At 40.5% G+C, this 14,546-nt stretch overlaps 2 protein-coding genes across 2 annotated transcripts; both read right to left on the reverse strand.

The window, feature by feature from the left end:
* Window positions 1-979: 979 nt before the first annotated feature.
* chic1 (cysteine-rich hydrophobic domain 1) lies at window positions 980-6,929 on the reverse strand. The gene is made up of 6 exons (XM_040016230.1): window positions 6,759-6,929; window positions 5,251-5,305; window positions 4,156-4,311; window positions 3,719-3,775; window positions 3,217-3,276; window positions 980-2,411 (listed from the first exon to the last, which is right to left on the reverse strand). The coding sequence occupies exons 1-6, from the start codon at window positions 6,902-6,904 to the stop codon at window positions 2,361-2,363; spliced, it is 525 nt and encodes a 174-aa protein (XP_039872164.1). The 5' UTR covers window positions 6,905-6,929; the 3' UTR covers window positions 980-2,360.
* A 1,427-nt stretch (window positions 6,930-8,356) lies between these two features.
* On the reverse strand, window positions 8,357-11,542 carry cdx4 (caudal type homeobox 4). The gene is made up of 3 exons (XM_040015144.1): window positions 11,040-11,542; window positions 9,519-9,664; window positions 8,357-8,658 (listed from the first exon to the last, which is right to left on the reverse strand). Exons 1-3 carry the CDS (start codon window positions 11,473-11,475, stop codon window positions 8,425-8,427), a joined length of 816 nt encoding a protein of 271 aa, XP_039871078.1. The 5' UTR covers window positions 11,476-11,542; the 3' UTR covers window positions 8,357-8,424.
* Between the last annotated feature and the right edge of the window lie 3,004 nt (window positions 11,543-14,546).

The following is a 14,546-nucleotide window of genomic DNA, read 5'->3' on the forward strand; positions in this document are numbered from 1 at the left end:
GCTCGTCATCCACGCCTCCCGCTGAACGCGTGGCGCTACTTTGAAGTTTGTTTTTCGCGCTACTTGTACGGCACTATGTTGCCTGGCGGATGGACATGTGACCAACATACCACTCTTGAACCCCGATACTGTGTGTCTGATCACATGCCCTTCCGCCAGGCAACGTAGTGCCGTAAAACAGCGGAACAAACAAAACAAATCGTCTTACGATATGACAAAAATCATAGACAATCCATAGAAAAGCCGCACCTGACTAAAAGCCGCAGGGTTCAAAGCTTGTGCAAAAAGTAGCGGCTTATAGCCCGACAATTACGGTGCTAGTTTTATTTCTGTCTATATTGTGAAGGTTAAATAAGTTTTAAATATATATACATTGTCATTAAAAGCCTGATGTTTTAATCCCCCAAAACCTAAATGTATCAGTATATTTACCACACAGGGAATCTACTGTCAGACTGTAGCATGTCCCCAAGTTTCTCATAATTTAAAAAAGCTTTTTAGGATGCCATATGTTGCAATACAATTGATATTTCTACTTCACACTACTGCAGCAGTAAAAGGTTACTGAACACTTCCTCGAGCTAAACCAGGAGAGGCTGTGAATGTGAAAACAAAAAGCACAGAGGACCATAAAACCCTCCACCCCAAAGTGAAGCCCACCACTACCGTACTTGTTGTGGTCAGGTACAGTAGAAACTGTATGTTCGGCTTGCTGCCTGCTGGTCCGTGTCATTAGGAAGCAGCAGTACGTTATGGTAACAGCATTCCTGAGTTGTATATATGTTGAGTAATTGCAGGCTGTCTTGTTAAAGTTAACGATTCACCACCTTGTTAAACATGACAAACAGCCACATTTTTCATCGCGGGGCAGCAGGCTGTGGTCAAAGTGCATCAGCCAAGGTCAGTCACAACCTGCTTCTACCAACATGACACACCACAGGTTTCATAAGGGGGGAAAAAAGAAGGAAGTGGCAACAAATTAAATTCAAAATTGACAATTTATTTTCTCTCCATTGGGATTAGGTCACCATGATAAACACTTACAAAACAAAATGTAACAGGGACAATACTGGGAGCAGTAAACTCTCCTTTGTACAGGAGAACAGATTTCAACCTGCACTTCTCTGTGGTTTTCAACTATACCAGAGGCACTCTAATACAATGCAATGCAGCAATCTTTTGACTAAGATTCTGAAAAACAAAACCAACACTTGAAAGGATGAGTGAAACAAAGAAACCATCAGCTCAACACATCAGGATCTGTAGAAGCATATGCTTCCTAACACTTCAGGAGGACCAAACACAGCACAGGGAAAAGTACAAAACTACAAAATTAATACAAAGTTAGTGGGGGTGGGAGAGAAATGAGTGGAAGTGCAGAGTTCAAATTCAAATCTTCCAATCATCTCCATCTTTAACGGATGACCAATCACTGAATGTCATCTTAATTGGCAAAAACCGCATGGTAACATGCACTGCTGTTGTCACCGGAAGAAAACTCAGGATCCACTCCAGTCTGAAATCCTGAACTTCATGTGCAACAATCAGTCCCAACTCTGGCATCAGGTACATAGTCACTATATGGCTTACAAGATAAACAGGTCCATATAAACTAGAAAGGTACGTAGACATCTTTCATAATCAAAACTATTGTACAGCAATATATTGGCAAAAAAACTAAAGAGCTAAGTAACTTTATGTAAACAATGGTATACCACTGTACAGCTTATTCTAACATGGTATTTACAGGTCAAGTTCTTACTAGCTAGTTCCCATGTACAGAGGGTTCTTGTAAGGACAAAACACGGGGTGATGACGTACACTGTACGTTAGGCAATCTCAACCATCCCATCTACCTGCAAAGAACTGGATTAAAAGAGGGGAAACCCAACAAACAGCATCTGAGCCTACAGACTTGTTGAATTACCCAAAGCCTTCCTCCTCCTGTTACATGTAGTTTCTATTTTTTTTAAATCATACATAAGGCAAGGATAGTTACGGAAGGTGGAGGCATCACATTCTTTGCGAGGGATTAGTGATTTAATAGATGGGATACAGGCTGATGGTTCTTTGGGGTAAATGCACTTTTTGAGAGAATCACTTGTTTTGTTTTTTTCTCACATGTAACAAAAACACATCAGAGTGCAACAAAGGGAACATGTGTAGTTCTGTCGGGAAATGTGCAAAATCTGCTCTAAAGCAAAGTGACAGTGTTGCAAATTTTAATGTACAAGGTACTGGGAGATTTACAGGGTCGTCACGAGACACAGCGGCGCAGACCCTTTTTTCCAACATACTGTATATACAAGGCACTAAGGATAAGATTCAAGGGCCACTCATCCAGTCTGGCAACGGCCTCGTCAGTCTGGTCGGAATATAGGATATTTGGGTAGGAATTCTATAAGAATCACCTGAAGAGAGGAAAAAACACAATTTCGCAAGGTTAAAATCCAACTGTTTTCACCAGAGCACAAACATTACTAGTTACTTAACTAATCTCTTTATTACACAGACAAAGACAAAGTAATCAAAAGTTGAAGTTTAAGTAAGAGATTTGAGTTTCTCTGGATTTCTCTGAAAATCAGCTGCGGGATCACTCACATACACGCGGCCTAGCAAATCATTTAAATCAGCGGGGGTTGGTTACATAGGAAGAAAAACCTGTCAAAGCAATGACGACCAGCAGCACCACAAACAACACACACCACCTCTCTAAAACTGTTTCAACGGTAACTACACATCACAACCTTCATGAAGGGAGGATTTATAACACAATGAATGTATTTGGCTGCATTTAATTACGTCAAGTTACTACATAAACAGACAGACTTTATACGTCATATATTTTTCTTGACTTTTATATTTACATTTAGTTGGAGCTGGAAAGGTGGTACTAAAAACCAACTAATTCCTCATTTATTAAGTACAAACTTTCTTTTTTACTTTGAAAGTTTCTACAAATTCACAATTAAATATCAGTTCATTCTAGCAAAGCACTAGAAAATGAGTCATTATTAAATAATCTGCGAATAACACTTATATATTTATATAACATTTCACTTCCCTTTTTGGTCCTTTGTCATAGAAACTGCTCATCCTTGTTTCCTGGACTGTTTTTTTTTATTAATCCATTTTACCGAAAAACAGTTGAGCAGCTAAAAATGATCTGCAGATTGATCAGTAAAGGGTATAGTTGAGAAATCCATGCCTACTTACATATTCCATCATATTACTGCTTTCACATTTTCTTTTACTGAGCTTCCAGTGCAGCCCCAGCTGATGAAAGAAAAAAAAAAAAGACACAGATACAATGAATGGACATCTCCCTCACTCTCAAACAGACACAAAGACACACACACAAATGCACAAACAAAGGAAATCTTCTCTTCAGTGTCAGGGGAATTCGAGAGAAGGACTGTCTGGTCTCGCTGGGGTCAAACTGTGGCCAGACACCCTGAAGAGCTTCCTTTATACCTTTGCACGGCTACTAGCTGTAATTTGTTGCTGCGAGACAAAACAAAATTAACATGGACTTTTACTGCTGACCTCACGGTCCTTTCAGGCACTGCGTACCAGATTGCACCAGATCTGACTGGCGGGTTAAAACTTACACAACAGATTAATGATGTTTATCCATCACGATGATACTCATCTTACACACACTGACACAGACCAATTAAGCACTTTTACTCAGGTGCAATGTAGCCATCTTCCTTACCTTATGGTATAGTCGGTTATTTTCCCACTCTAACAGCTTCTGAATAGACCGCCTCGTCTTCGGGAACAGACCACAGAGGGGAAAAAAAGGGCATGCCCGTTAATTCAAACAAAAATACACATTACTCAGTTTAACACGTGAACAGGTAACAGTTAACAGCCACGGTGTTAGGATTTATGGACTGAACTCCCAATTTACCAGCTAGTAATTTTCACTCTGTTGTCAGCAACTCTCGAGTGGTAATACCACCCTTGAGCTGAGCAAGAGAGAAGCAACGCCATGCAATGCATCATTTCTACACAGAGCCACCAATTGAACGCAAGTTGTTATTACCGTCTACACTTAGACCAATTGCTATAACAGCCCCTGAGTAATCAGCACTGATGTAAGGGAGAGTTAAACTGTCCAACTCGTGTCACAGGAGATTTGAGACTTACTCTCTTGTTGAGGCAGATAACGGGCCATAGGCTGCAGCCTACTGTACAGCAACAACACAGGCAGCCACAAAGAAGCCACTTCACATTCACAGGTAAGTTCTTCTTCAAACAAGCATTCACCCTGCTGATGCTGGTTTTGAATTCCTCTGGTGCTACCTAAAGAAAAAGGGACAGGACACGTAGTGAAATGAACATGGGAACTTCTCAGAAAACGAGGAAGTTTGATAATTCAATTGTTTCTTGGTCATGTTGACTTGAAAAGATTTCTCAATGCACAAAAGAAACCTGTGTACAAGGATCAAAGAGCTTTAGAAAACCAAACAGGTAGATATTTGCAGATGCTGTCCAGAGATGAGATCTAAATACATTCCCCCAACTTGCTAACCAGGCTTTGGACTGTTCAAGGCAAGGAGGGACTCAAAGGAGAGATAAGCTCAGTGCCTGTGGCAGTGCCGGCCAAACAACTTGAATGGATGCTCATTCCTCTCTGAGCCTGTACGCCATAAAACAGGGGTCGTAATCTTTTATGACAGGATGCAAAGGTCTCTTTGCAAACAGCCAAAGACCATAGAATAAAGCCCAGCAGGGCCTGATCTGCACCCTTCAATCATCATAATTGTGACCTCATCCATCACATGTCACCCTGGGTCACAATACCGAAGGTACTTTTTATTGCCCCACACTTCCCTCGGCCTGCTCTTACCCCTGCAGCCTTTTTGTGTTTCTGCGTCCGACCCAGGAAGCTTTCCTTTCTTGTCTACGGCAGAGTCTTCATTTCATTATTTTATCACCTGGTGCTGGACCCTCCGAAACACTGGGCGCCAACTGAGCACCATAGCCAGCTTACTCATTTACAGAGTTGGACAGCAGCTCCTTTTCTATGCAGTGTGGTACGCTACTTATAATGAATTTCCATCAGATCAAAACCCCTCACGGAAGGCTGAATGGGGAGGACTGGGGAAGTTAGGGCTGTAAAAAGCCCAAAAGAACAAAGGAATCACTGCAGCTTTAATTGCTCAATTCTTCCCACTTGGATTTGAACAGAAAGCAGTCTGCAAGACTGAAGTGCAAGAAAAACTTAAAAAGCAACTGTACCTTTCCCGTGAGAACAGAGGGAAATTCTGTGTCAAATCTGTTGCTCAGTCCAAACCTGAAAAAAACAAAACAAAACAGAGCAGATATGTCAAAAACAAACACTCAATAACAACAAAAATTTATCTAAAGCTAAAATATATTAGCTGCTCCTTATTTAACAACATTTACCTATTTTAATTATAACTTTATGACAGAAAAAAGGACAATATTAAACTAAAGATAATGTCAGCAAAGACTGTTTCCTATTTCTGTATGGTGTATAGGCCCACTGTAGAGAGATCATGCTGCACTCACATGAGTTAAAGACAGTCTTGACTTTTGTCTCAGTGTCTCTTGACAGGCTTAAGCAAAAGCATAAATTTTATCTACTGTTTTTAAAACAGTAGATAAAATGCACTTATATGTCACCATGTACACATGTTGACTAACATTGCAGAACTGGGTAATAAGATGGCATTCATCAATGGTGGGTATTTTTATATTGATCTGCTGTTTCAGTTCTTCAGTGGATAAAGTAACCCTTGTTAAGACAAGGATTTCATTAATTCTCTCCCTGGCTCAAAAAGATGGAATATCTGAATCAGATTGTCACCACTTAAATCAGCCAAACTGCTATTTTAAACATTAATAATTGAGAATCAGTGCAGCTTCACTTGGAGGTTACTTTATTTCTTGATGTAAAGAAGGATGAAAGAGCCACATCCATGGGATTCTGCATGATTGCTAGTCCATTGATTAAATAACTGTCAGCAAGTCCTTGTATTTACTTGATATTTGGCATGCAATCAGAACTTATCCCTAAAAATCTGATAACAGCCTTATCAGTACCCGAGGATGACTACTTGAGTCTGAAAAAGTTCTGCAGAATAAAATCAGCAGGGTGCAGCAATCCTCTAGCAGCAACAGCACCCTTCCAAACAGCTGATTATGTTTTCAAATTTGGGCTTTTTTCTGTCGTAGTTATTCTTAATAGCATCCACGTGTCAAGTTGAAGAAAGCTTCCAGCTTGGCCTCGGCATCAGCTCATAAGGTGAAGGATGAAGATGAAGGGTGGATCTGATAGCGATGACAGTGACAAACATCATCTTATTAAGTCCCTCTGAAGGTTGGACGTGCCTCGGGCTCTATCCCCCATTAATCAACATGATAAAGTGCAAAGGTCTCCATCATATATAGGCAGTTAAGGGACAAACAATTATGAAAACTACAGTAACCATTGCGAATTAGCCCACGACAGGTAATGTAATGCGAGTCAAAACACAAGGATGAGGACTTGTAGCTAAAAGAGCATCTCACGTAAACTTGACCAACGTTAACAACGGCTGCGCCTGCCAAGTTTTAGGTTGCCATGCTGACATAAAGTCGTTAACGTGGGTTTACGGGGAAACAGCTATACCCTCGACCAAACATATGGCTAACTGTTTTGATTTCCGTTAGCTCGCAGGCTAGCCTCAGCTAAACAGGCGATACCGGAAACAGAAAGAAAGCACAAACGTGGCTCCACTTACACCGTGATGTGCCCGGCCCCTCGCATAACCACGGGCTCCGGACAGTATCTGGGCAAGTGCTCCTCGCTCACTACGTGCTCATCCTCTTCGTCTTCTAACTCATAAATGGTATCAAAGTCCGCCATGTTGGGTAGTAAGACGCTCATGACGTCTACGGCGGGGCCGCGCACGGACGCACGAGGCCACGCGCGCGAGAGAGCCACACAGTGTGCATAGAGGAGAAGAAACCATCGCCCAGCTGAGTCCTGAAGGACCAGGCCTGGTATTAGACCGGAAAAATACATGTATTTAATAATCCACGGTAATATTTGTGTATGTGCAGGTGTGTGTATGAGTGTATACATAGGAGGATGGGGATTATTGTTATTACTCTTATTATTAGCTGTTAATTTTTGTCCCATCCCCAATTTGATCATTAATGAAGTATAGATAATTCACATATCCCCAATATTCCCCAGTTCTTTTTTTTTTTTCCTTCCCCCCCACTTGCTCTTGTTCTTGTATGTATTCTGTGCCTTGGCCCGTCTCGAGATGTATTTTTCCAATGGGAGAATATGTCAGAATAAAAATTTCATATTCGGGGATAATCAATGAACTTCCTCATTTCAGACATATGCAGAGGGTCAAAGTCAGGAACACCCCGTAATAAGCCACATGTCAGCTACAGAGGCTTGAACTACTCACTTTAAATGACAATAACCTGCTTTGCTGACCTTTTCCAGACAAATGAAACTGCACCCTAACATAGGCTTAAATCTACAATGTGAACCGGTCCAAATGGATCAGGAAATTAAAAATCCCATTTAACTCTTTTGTATCTGATGCTTTTGTATACATTTACATGTATTCTTTTAGCCACATACTGAAAGGCCAAGCTTTGCATGTAGGCCACTCAAACTCTTTGTTTATTGCAAGGCTACCGACTCTTTTCATGTTTACACTTGTCAAATCTTTTAAAATTCCAAATTAAAAGTAGATGCATTGAAATGACACAAAATTATGCATCAAAGGGGAAAAAAGCCTCACGGATGATGTCCCTGGCTTTTTAGAACTTCTTGCAGTTAAATTTTAAATAAAAGGCCATGCTGAGATGATGCTTCCCTGGTTGATATACCAGTGAACAGGCCTGGTTAGGTTTTTATTCTGTGAATCCCAGATGCACAACAATTCAGAAATAAAGAAATTGACAGATCTACTGCAAAACACCTTTTATTTACATTTTCAAAGTTGCCATTAGACGACCTCTCTACCCGTACCATCTGTTTGATTGATTCACAAAACTGTGCTTGAAAGCGTAAACGATTTGTCCAGTTAGATTTAGCTTCACGAGGTCCAGTGTAATACTTCAATGGCATGTCCCTGATTTCTCACGTTATCCACAAACACATGCACGTCATACCAAATACAAAAAAAGATAGGCTATTTATATCTTATTAACTCACAAACGTTTTAAAACAGTTTAAAAATACTTCGATTTTCTCCCCCCCATTTCGTTAAAACTATTCTATAAAAACTAATATTTGAAGAGCCTCCAGCGTTTCCTTGCTTTAAAGCAGCTGTTTATCCGCAGCTTTGTGCTTCAGGACTTGGGTTCAGATCCTCTGGCTTCCTGTCAAGTGTCCTGTGAGTGCCCACTTATGTGAGATCGTCCTCAGGGCGAGCTGTTCTACTGAGTCACAGTCACTTGCTGTATATTCCTGATAGAGGGCAAGGTGTTCATTCCCTGAGGAGGGTACATAGAGCCGTGGATGTCCGTGGGACTGAGAGACCCCGGAACCGGCAGAGGGCTGACTGAACCCGGGTCACTGTGCACAGACCCGCTGCTGCCGTCGGACTGACCCATCTTTTTCTTGATCAACTTTCTCTCTTTAGCTCTGCGGTTCTGAAACCATATTTTCACCTGAGGAGACGCAAAAAGAAAGAAAGAAAAATTAATTTGATGAATATTTTCCTGTTCATATAATTTGATAATTAATATACAAAGCAAATAACGTGTACATCAACAGGTCCACAAAATAGGCCTGAAAAGCAAGTATATATAACCCAATACGCGCCATTGCTTTTTCATTTTATTCTCTATTTTATAAAATTAAATTAAATAAAAACACCCAATTAGAAACTTTTTCCCCGAGTTTGGGCGCTCCCTATTTTTTCTCTATTTTGTCCACTGGCATAATGAAAAATAAAATAAAATAAAATCCAGGTCTGTAAAAATAGGCCTTGAAAGGAAATAAATAACAAATAATTTGTTGTTGCATTTCTCGTATTTTTTATTTATTTATCTTTTTAGTAAGGCATTACTCTGACATTTTTTATTCTCTGAATTATTTATTGTCATACAAAATTAACAAAATTACATTAAAATGTTGAATGTTTACTAAATTAAACATTTAATAGAATAATTTCAAACAGAAATAATGTGAAAATGTATAATACAAAGCGTAATTAAATCACCGAAATAACTACAGATAATTTATGTTTCCAATCATAAATTATTTGCAGACCCTCCCTGTCCAATAATGAATTTATGCGGCTGTAATATAAATACAGGCACAATTTATTGCCTGACAATACTGACCTACTTTTGTGGTTAGAAGCACATGTAAACATACAGCTTATTTTACGTATTTATATATTTTATGCCATGTGATAATTCTTTCATATAGAAATTACTATATAGGTATATTTATATGATATTAATTGTCGTTTCTTTAATCAATAAAAGGACAGAAAATAAAACAGCAATTAATAGAGACCAACCTGTCTTTCCGACAGACCGAGGTTGACAGCCAGCTCAGATTTCCTTCTGATGGTGATGTATCTGTTGAAATGAAACTCCTTCTCCAGCTCCAATCTCTGATGGTCTGTGTACACTACCCTGTACTTCTCCTTCGTCCTTGTCTTACCTGTGAAGGTGAAAAAACAAAAAACACATAGTCATGAAGAGGTCGTCTGCCCGTTTTTAGGATCATCTGCTTGTAGCCAAGTGGTTGAACTGGAAGGTTTCCCCCCCGGAGCAGGCTGCATGCCAGGACCGGTCTATCGACGCATAGCATCTTTATAAGCTGCGTCTTCAATACACATGCCTCTGTCTTTTCAACAGATACGCAGTTACAGCTTTTTGATCTTTCTTTGATGACAGCTGTAGTGCGCTGAATTTCAAAGAACGACGAGTCAGTTCCTCCACGAGACACGGGAAAGACATCTGAAGAACCCGTGGGTTCAACTCAGTTCATTCTGCGTAAATATCCAAATTACTGTCCGAATGTGGGCTATTGCTATTTGAAATGGCTTTGCACTTTCCCAGCTACAAATGTGTGTGTCATCGGTCTTATGGAGGAGTGAAAAAAAACAACAACTAAAGGAAACCAGTAAACTCACCATGAATTCGGCTAAAAGATTTAAACTGATGTCTGGATATTATTAAAAAAAAACACTCCTATATGGCATGGATAAAATAGCTCTACTGTAAACCAAATACATTCAATCTGAAATGCATAAAATCCACATTCTTTTGTGAACGTGTAAGTACTCTGCGTTTGAGATATTAGCTGTGAAAAACGTCACTCTTTCCGGCAATATAACTCTTGGGAAAGGAAGGGAGGTTGGCGCATATCAAAGCGAAGAGGTGCTGAAAGAAAAAGGGACACTGCCTGGATATGACGGATAACACCAAACACTGTAACAGAGAGGCCGACCTTGCATCTCCTGCAGTAATGACATTTACATCACAACTGGGCCTGGCGCCGATTCCTTGCACCTTTTAAAATTTCTTCCATGGGAATAGAGCAGCCAGAGCTGCTGGGCTCAGGTCTGGGATTAGAATGTCAGGCCCATCCTAACATCATGTATATCAAAGTTAAGACATGGAAACGGTTTGTGGATACATTTGATGCCATTGGTAATTAACAGAGTTTCCACAGAAGCCAAATAAATTATGACCTTATAAGTAGCCTATTTAAGATTTAACGAGGTTTTATATTCATAACAGTTTAAATTTAAGCAACCTGCAAAATGCACTGTCACAGGACCGGAGTTTCCTTCTGCTCGTTCAACTTCTTTTCAGTGCCTTTTTCAATTTTCCGGTTGTGCCCTTTCCATCAGTGTGGAGTTTGGTGTGTTTCGATGGAACTTGTTTGATTTTACACATTATTTTAAATGACATGACCTGTGCGTAAATGGACGCAGAAACTAAGCCGCGCAAAAAACGAATTTCTGCTGCACAACCAGCTTCTCTATTCCTTAAATACACAGAACAGCATTTTGGCGCAATGGTCTCACCTGTAGACGACGATTGCGCAGTTTTGCTCATCCATTGGTATGAATTACGCCTTTCCCTGCCAGGAGAAAGTTGTGCAACATTAACGTTGTCCGGTGGCGGTTGTAATACCGCAGATCCCGGGGGATGCATATGTGCGTACTCGTTTGAACAGTAAGGAACCTGTCCAGGAGATGAGTTATTCATGGGCGTAGGAATAGTATTAGGGGGTCCCAAACTATAAGCACCCCAGTCCTCTCGAGGGGCGCTATATGAAGGCCCCCAGCTCCCCGTAGACTGTGGGTGCGTATCCATGTTTGGCACATGATGGTATCCAGTAAAGTCGGGGTACTGTGGTGTTGAAACAAAATTCTGTGGAGGCAGATTGATGCTTGATCTTCTTACAGGCCCTTGGTGATACATGCCGCTTTCTTTATCCAGTAGGTATCCAACATACATGATTTGGTGAAAAACCTTTAATATATCAAAACAGCTGAGGGGTTATGTTGCCTATTTTAAGGCGACATTGTCTCCCTGTAGCTGTTTAAAAAGCAATCCTTGTGGTTTATAGTCCAAATCGGTTCCCAGAGAGAAATGCAAAGTAGTTCCAGAATGTCTCCAGCCTCACATGCTGTGGCTCTGTTGACAAGAGACCAAAGGTACACTAAGGCCTGCCTGACATCAGCCAACTCCTCAACTCTTGTAGATTTGCATCCAAATGAGAGCGAGCTGTCCCCTTGCGCCTGTCCTGTAGCGCGTCATCACAGGACAGTGGGCCTATCCTGGACATGAGTTCCTCACACCGTGAATAAATTAGCACCAGGGCCTATCAGCTGCACATGCTGCAATAAACCGAGGCAACACGTTCACAAATGAATTAATTCAAAAGGCCTATGCGTAATTGCGCACATTTCTCACATTTGTTGCAAGAATTAATTTTCTATTGGCAACTGAGCAATTGCCTACATTAAAATGCAGTAACGATGCCAACATTTCTAGAGTTTCATCTTATAATTACGCAACGTTTAGATCGAATTTAGATTTCAAAGCTGCAGGGATTCAGCAGTTTCCAACCACGCTTCACACGTAAACCCCGAATTATTTGTCAAGATATTCACTTGCAAACGAGGTGCAAAGTATGAGACTTTAATTCTTTAAGCAAGTAGTATTCCGTGTTCACACCTCAAGGTCGCACTTCACAGCTAATTCCGGTTACAAGGAAACTCCCGCAACCCCCTCCATGACAAACAGCGGCCTGCGACACATGAGTCAACGCTGTCCCCTCAAACTGCTCTGCATACATTTTTCTGTAAGTTTGCTTAATGTTAGTGTGTCAATGAATCGATTAAAAAAAAGCCCATTTGTATAACTCAGATCTCTATAAAATCCCATATCATAGATTAATGGACAGGAAATAGTAACAAATGTAGCAAAGTGGACGCGGGTTTATGGAGGCAAGCAGCAGTTCAGACGTGTGTGTGCACACGTCTGAACTGCTGCTTGCCTTCTGTTGCCTGATTAAATTCGTCGCTCAGGAATTTAATCAGCGCAGAAACATAACTGGGGGTGAAAATCTCATCTGGTTAATGGTGAGAAAATACTACTGAGTGATCGAGTCGTTTCTTGACACTCCACGGCCCAGTCACGCCTGTGATTTGCACACAGTGCAGCGTCCTGGCTGTCAGTCAGCTGGCTCTGCTTCAGGAAATCCTTTAACTCTGCATTTTGGCAGCAAGGGGGGTAGCGTACTGCAGTGTAGTGGCACTTTGAAGTAAGAGAAAGCTTCTTGGCTTTCCCGATCCATGACATTACAAATGACTAAAAATCAATATGTGCTTTTCTAATGCGTATTACTTAGTGGGATTCAGGTAAAGCACTCAAATAATAAAGGTGTACACAGTGACAACCACTTTTGATTTTTCTGTAAGGAAAAAGAAACTGCTGGAAGCAGACAGGAACCGTCATTAAAAAAAATACAGATAAGAATCTATCTGCTACTTGTTCACTACGTGTTTTATTACACTCATACAAAACTAGCATAAACCCGCGTCCACTTTGCTACATCACTGCACTGTTTGCTCTGGAATCACTGGTCTGTCCTTCAGTTTCGGCCTTTCTGGATTATAATCAGACCAAATGACGCCCTCTTGTTGATTTCCACAGAACTACTGCTGTTGCTGTAACTTGATTGCTTTTCAGTTTGACAACCTCAAGAGGGCAGCCTCCGCCAATAAAACCATCAACCCAGCCATTCTCTTCCTCTCATCCTTCCAATAAAACCAACTGATCCACACATTTTTAGAAATCTGCTATTAATAAATATAAGCTTTGCGATAATTTCTAGTTTATTTTCAATATTGCTTATGAAGTTCAGCATGTGCCTCCATGTCTAAATATGAAATCAGCTTGATTCTAAGTTTGCAAACTACTTTTATTGATGGAGGAGCTTAAAATCTATTAAAGAGGATGGGTAGATGAGCTTGCTGTGGATATATCTCCCTATGACTGAAGGTCTTGTCTGCATAATATTAATGCAATGTACAAAGGCATGGATAATACATTTGTACAACTGATAATAATACACAAATGGCATCAACAATTACCCGTGAAAGCGTGGGGCACAAACGGCTTCTGTTCTTGTGGAATAATATAAAAGACTTTATTTCTGAAGTCTTGAAGAAAGGATTTCAAATCTCTGCAGAGCTGCTGTCTATCTCAGGTTCAACAACTGAACTTCAACACTCTGACTTTTCTTCCTTTAAAAAAAGTACTATTTCCTAATTATTCTCTTTAAATGTCCATCTGACTGGGTTCACATCATTCTGCATCTGATGGTTCTTGCAAATCTGTGAGAAAAGTCCTGCTGTCAAGTAATTACATGTCATTAGGTGACATTTATGAAGTGAACCACTCTGCGGGAACTCTAGTTTGACTTATCTTAAGCAACCAGAGTGCTGAGATTCAGGAAATCTGCTCATTTATCATCATGGCTGCTGTCACATGGTGTTGGCCCTACAGATTCGGAGCATTATTTCTGGATGACATCATCAACACAGTTCACTCTCAGCACATCAGGAACAAAACGTGACCTATTTTCTGCCCTTTATTCTCACCCACAACTTTATGTTTCAATCCTTCTGGTAGTATTTGCATTAGTTGGCAAACATTCTGATATTTCAGCATCGTTACTGAAACACCACTTCACCACAGAACTCCTATCATAAAGCCCTTAAATGACTTTTGTATTTATAGTTCTTTGTAAATTACGGTGCTGATGATCAAAATCTCAGCTCAGGTTCATTTTGATTCTGTGTTTGCATTCAAATGTTTGTTGCCTCTGAGTGCAACACGATAAACACCTGCAACTATCCAGTAAAAACACTAGATGGTGCAGTTGAGTTATGCAACGTCTCCAGTCTTAACGCTTCTCTTGCATGTGCACAATAAAAACTCACAGGTAAATGTCTATCACTAATTTCATTGTGTTTGTGTTATGTATTACGCCTCACGGCGCTCTTGTTTACTCTCAT

The sequence above is a fragment of the Simochromis diagramma genome, unplaced genomic scaffold, assembly GCF_900408965.1.
Source record: "Simochromis diagramma unplaced genomic scaffold, fSimDia1.1 OVJJ01000685.1, whole genome shotgun sequence".
Classification (NCBI taxonomy): domain Eukaryota; kingdom Metazoa; phylum Chordata; class Actinopteri; order Cichliformes; family Cichlidae; genus Simochromis; species Simochromis diagramma.

Excerpts from the sequence above, each read along its gene's own strand:
- chic1 (XM_040016230.1), bottom strand. The coding sequence starts at position 6,904 with ATGAGCGTCTTACTACCCAACATGGCGGACTTTGATACCATTTATGAG. Across the intron at positions 5,306-6,758 it reads GGGGCCGGGCACATCACGGT|GTTTGGACTGAGCAACAGAT; the intron begins GTAAGTGGAGCC and ends TGTTTTTTTCAG. Across the intron at positions 3,277-3,718 it reads ATAACCGACTATACCATAAG|CTGGGGCTGCACTGGAAGCT; the intron begins GTAAGGAAGATG and ends TTCTTTCATCAG.
- cdx4 (XM_040015144.1), bottom strand. The coding sequence starts at position 11,475 with ATGTATGTTGGATACCTACTGGATAAAGAAAGCGGCATGTATCACCAA. Across the intron at positions 9,665-11,039 it reads TGCGCAATCGTCGTCTACAG|GTAAGACAAGGACGAAGGAG; the intron begins GTGAGACCATTG and ends TCACCTTCACAG. Across the intron at positions 8,659-9,518 it reads TCGGTCTGTCGGAAAGACAG|GTGAAAATATGGTTTCAGAA; the intron begins GTTGGTCTCTAT and ends GCGTCTCCTCAG.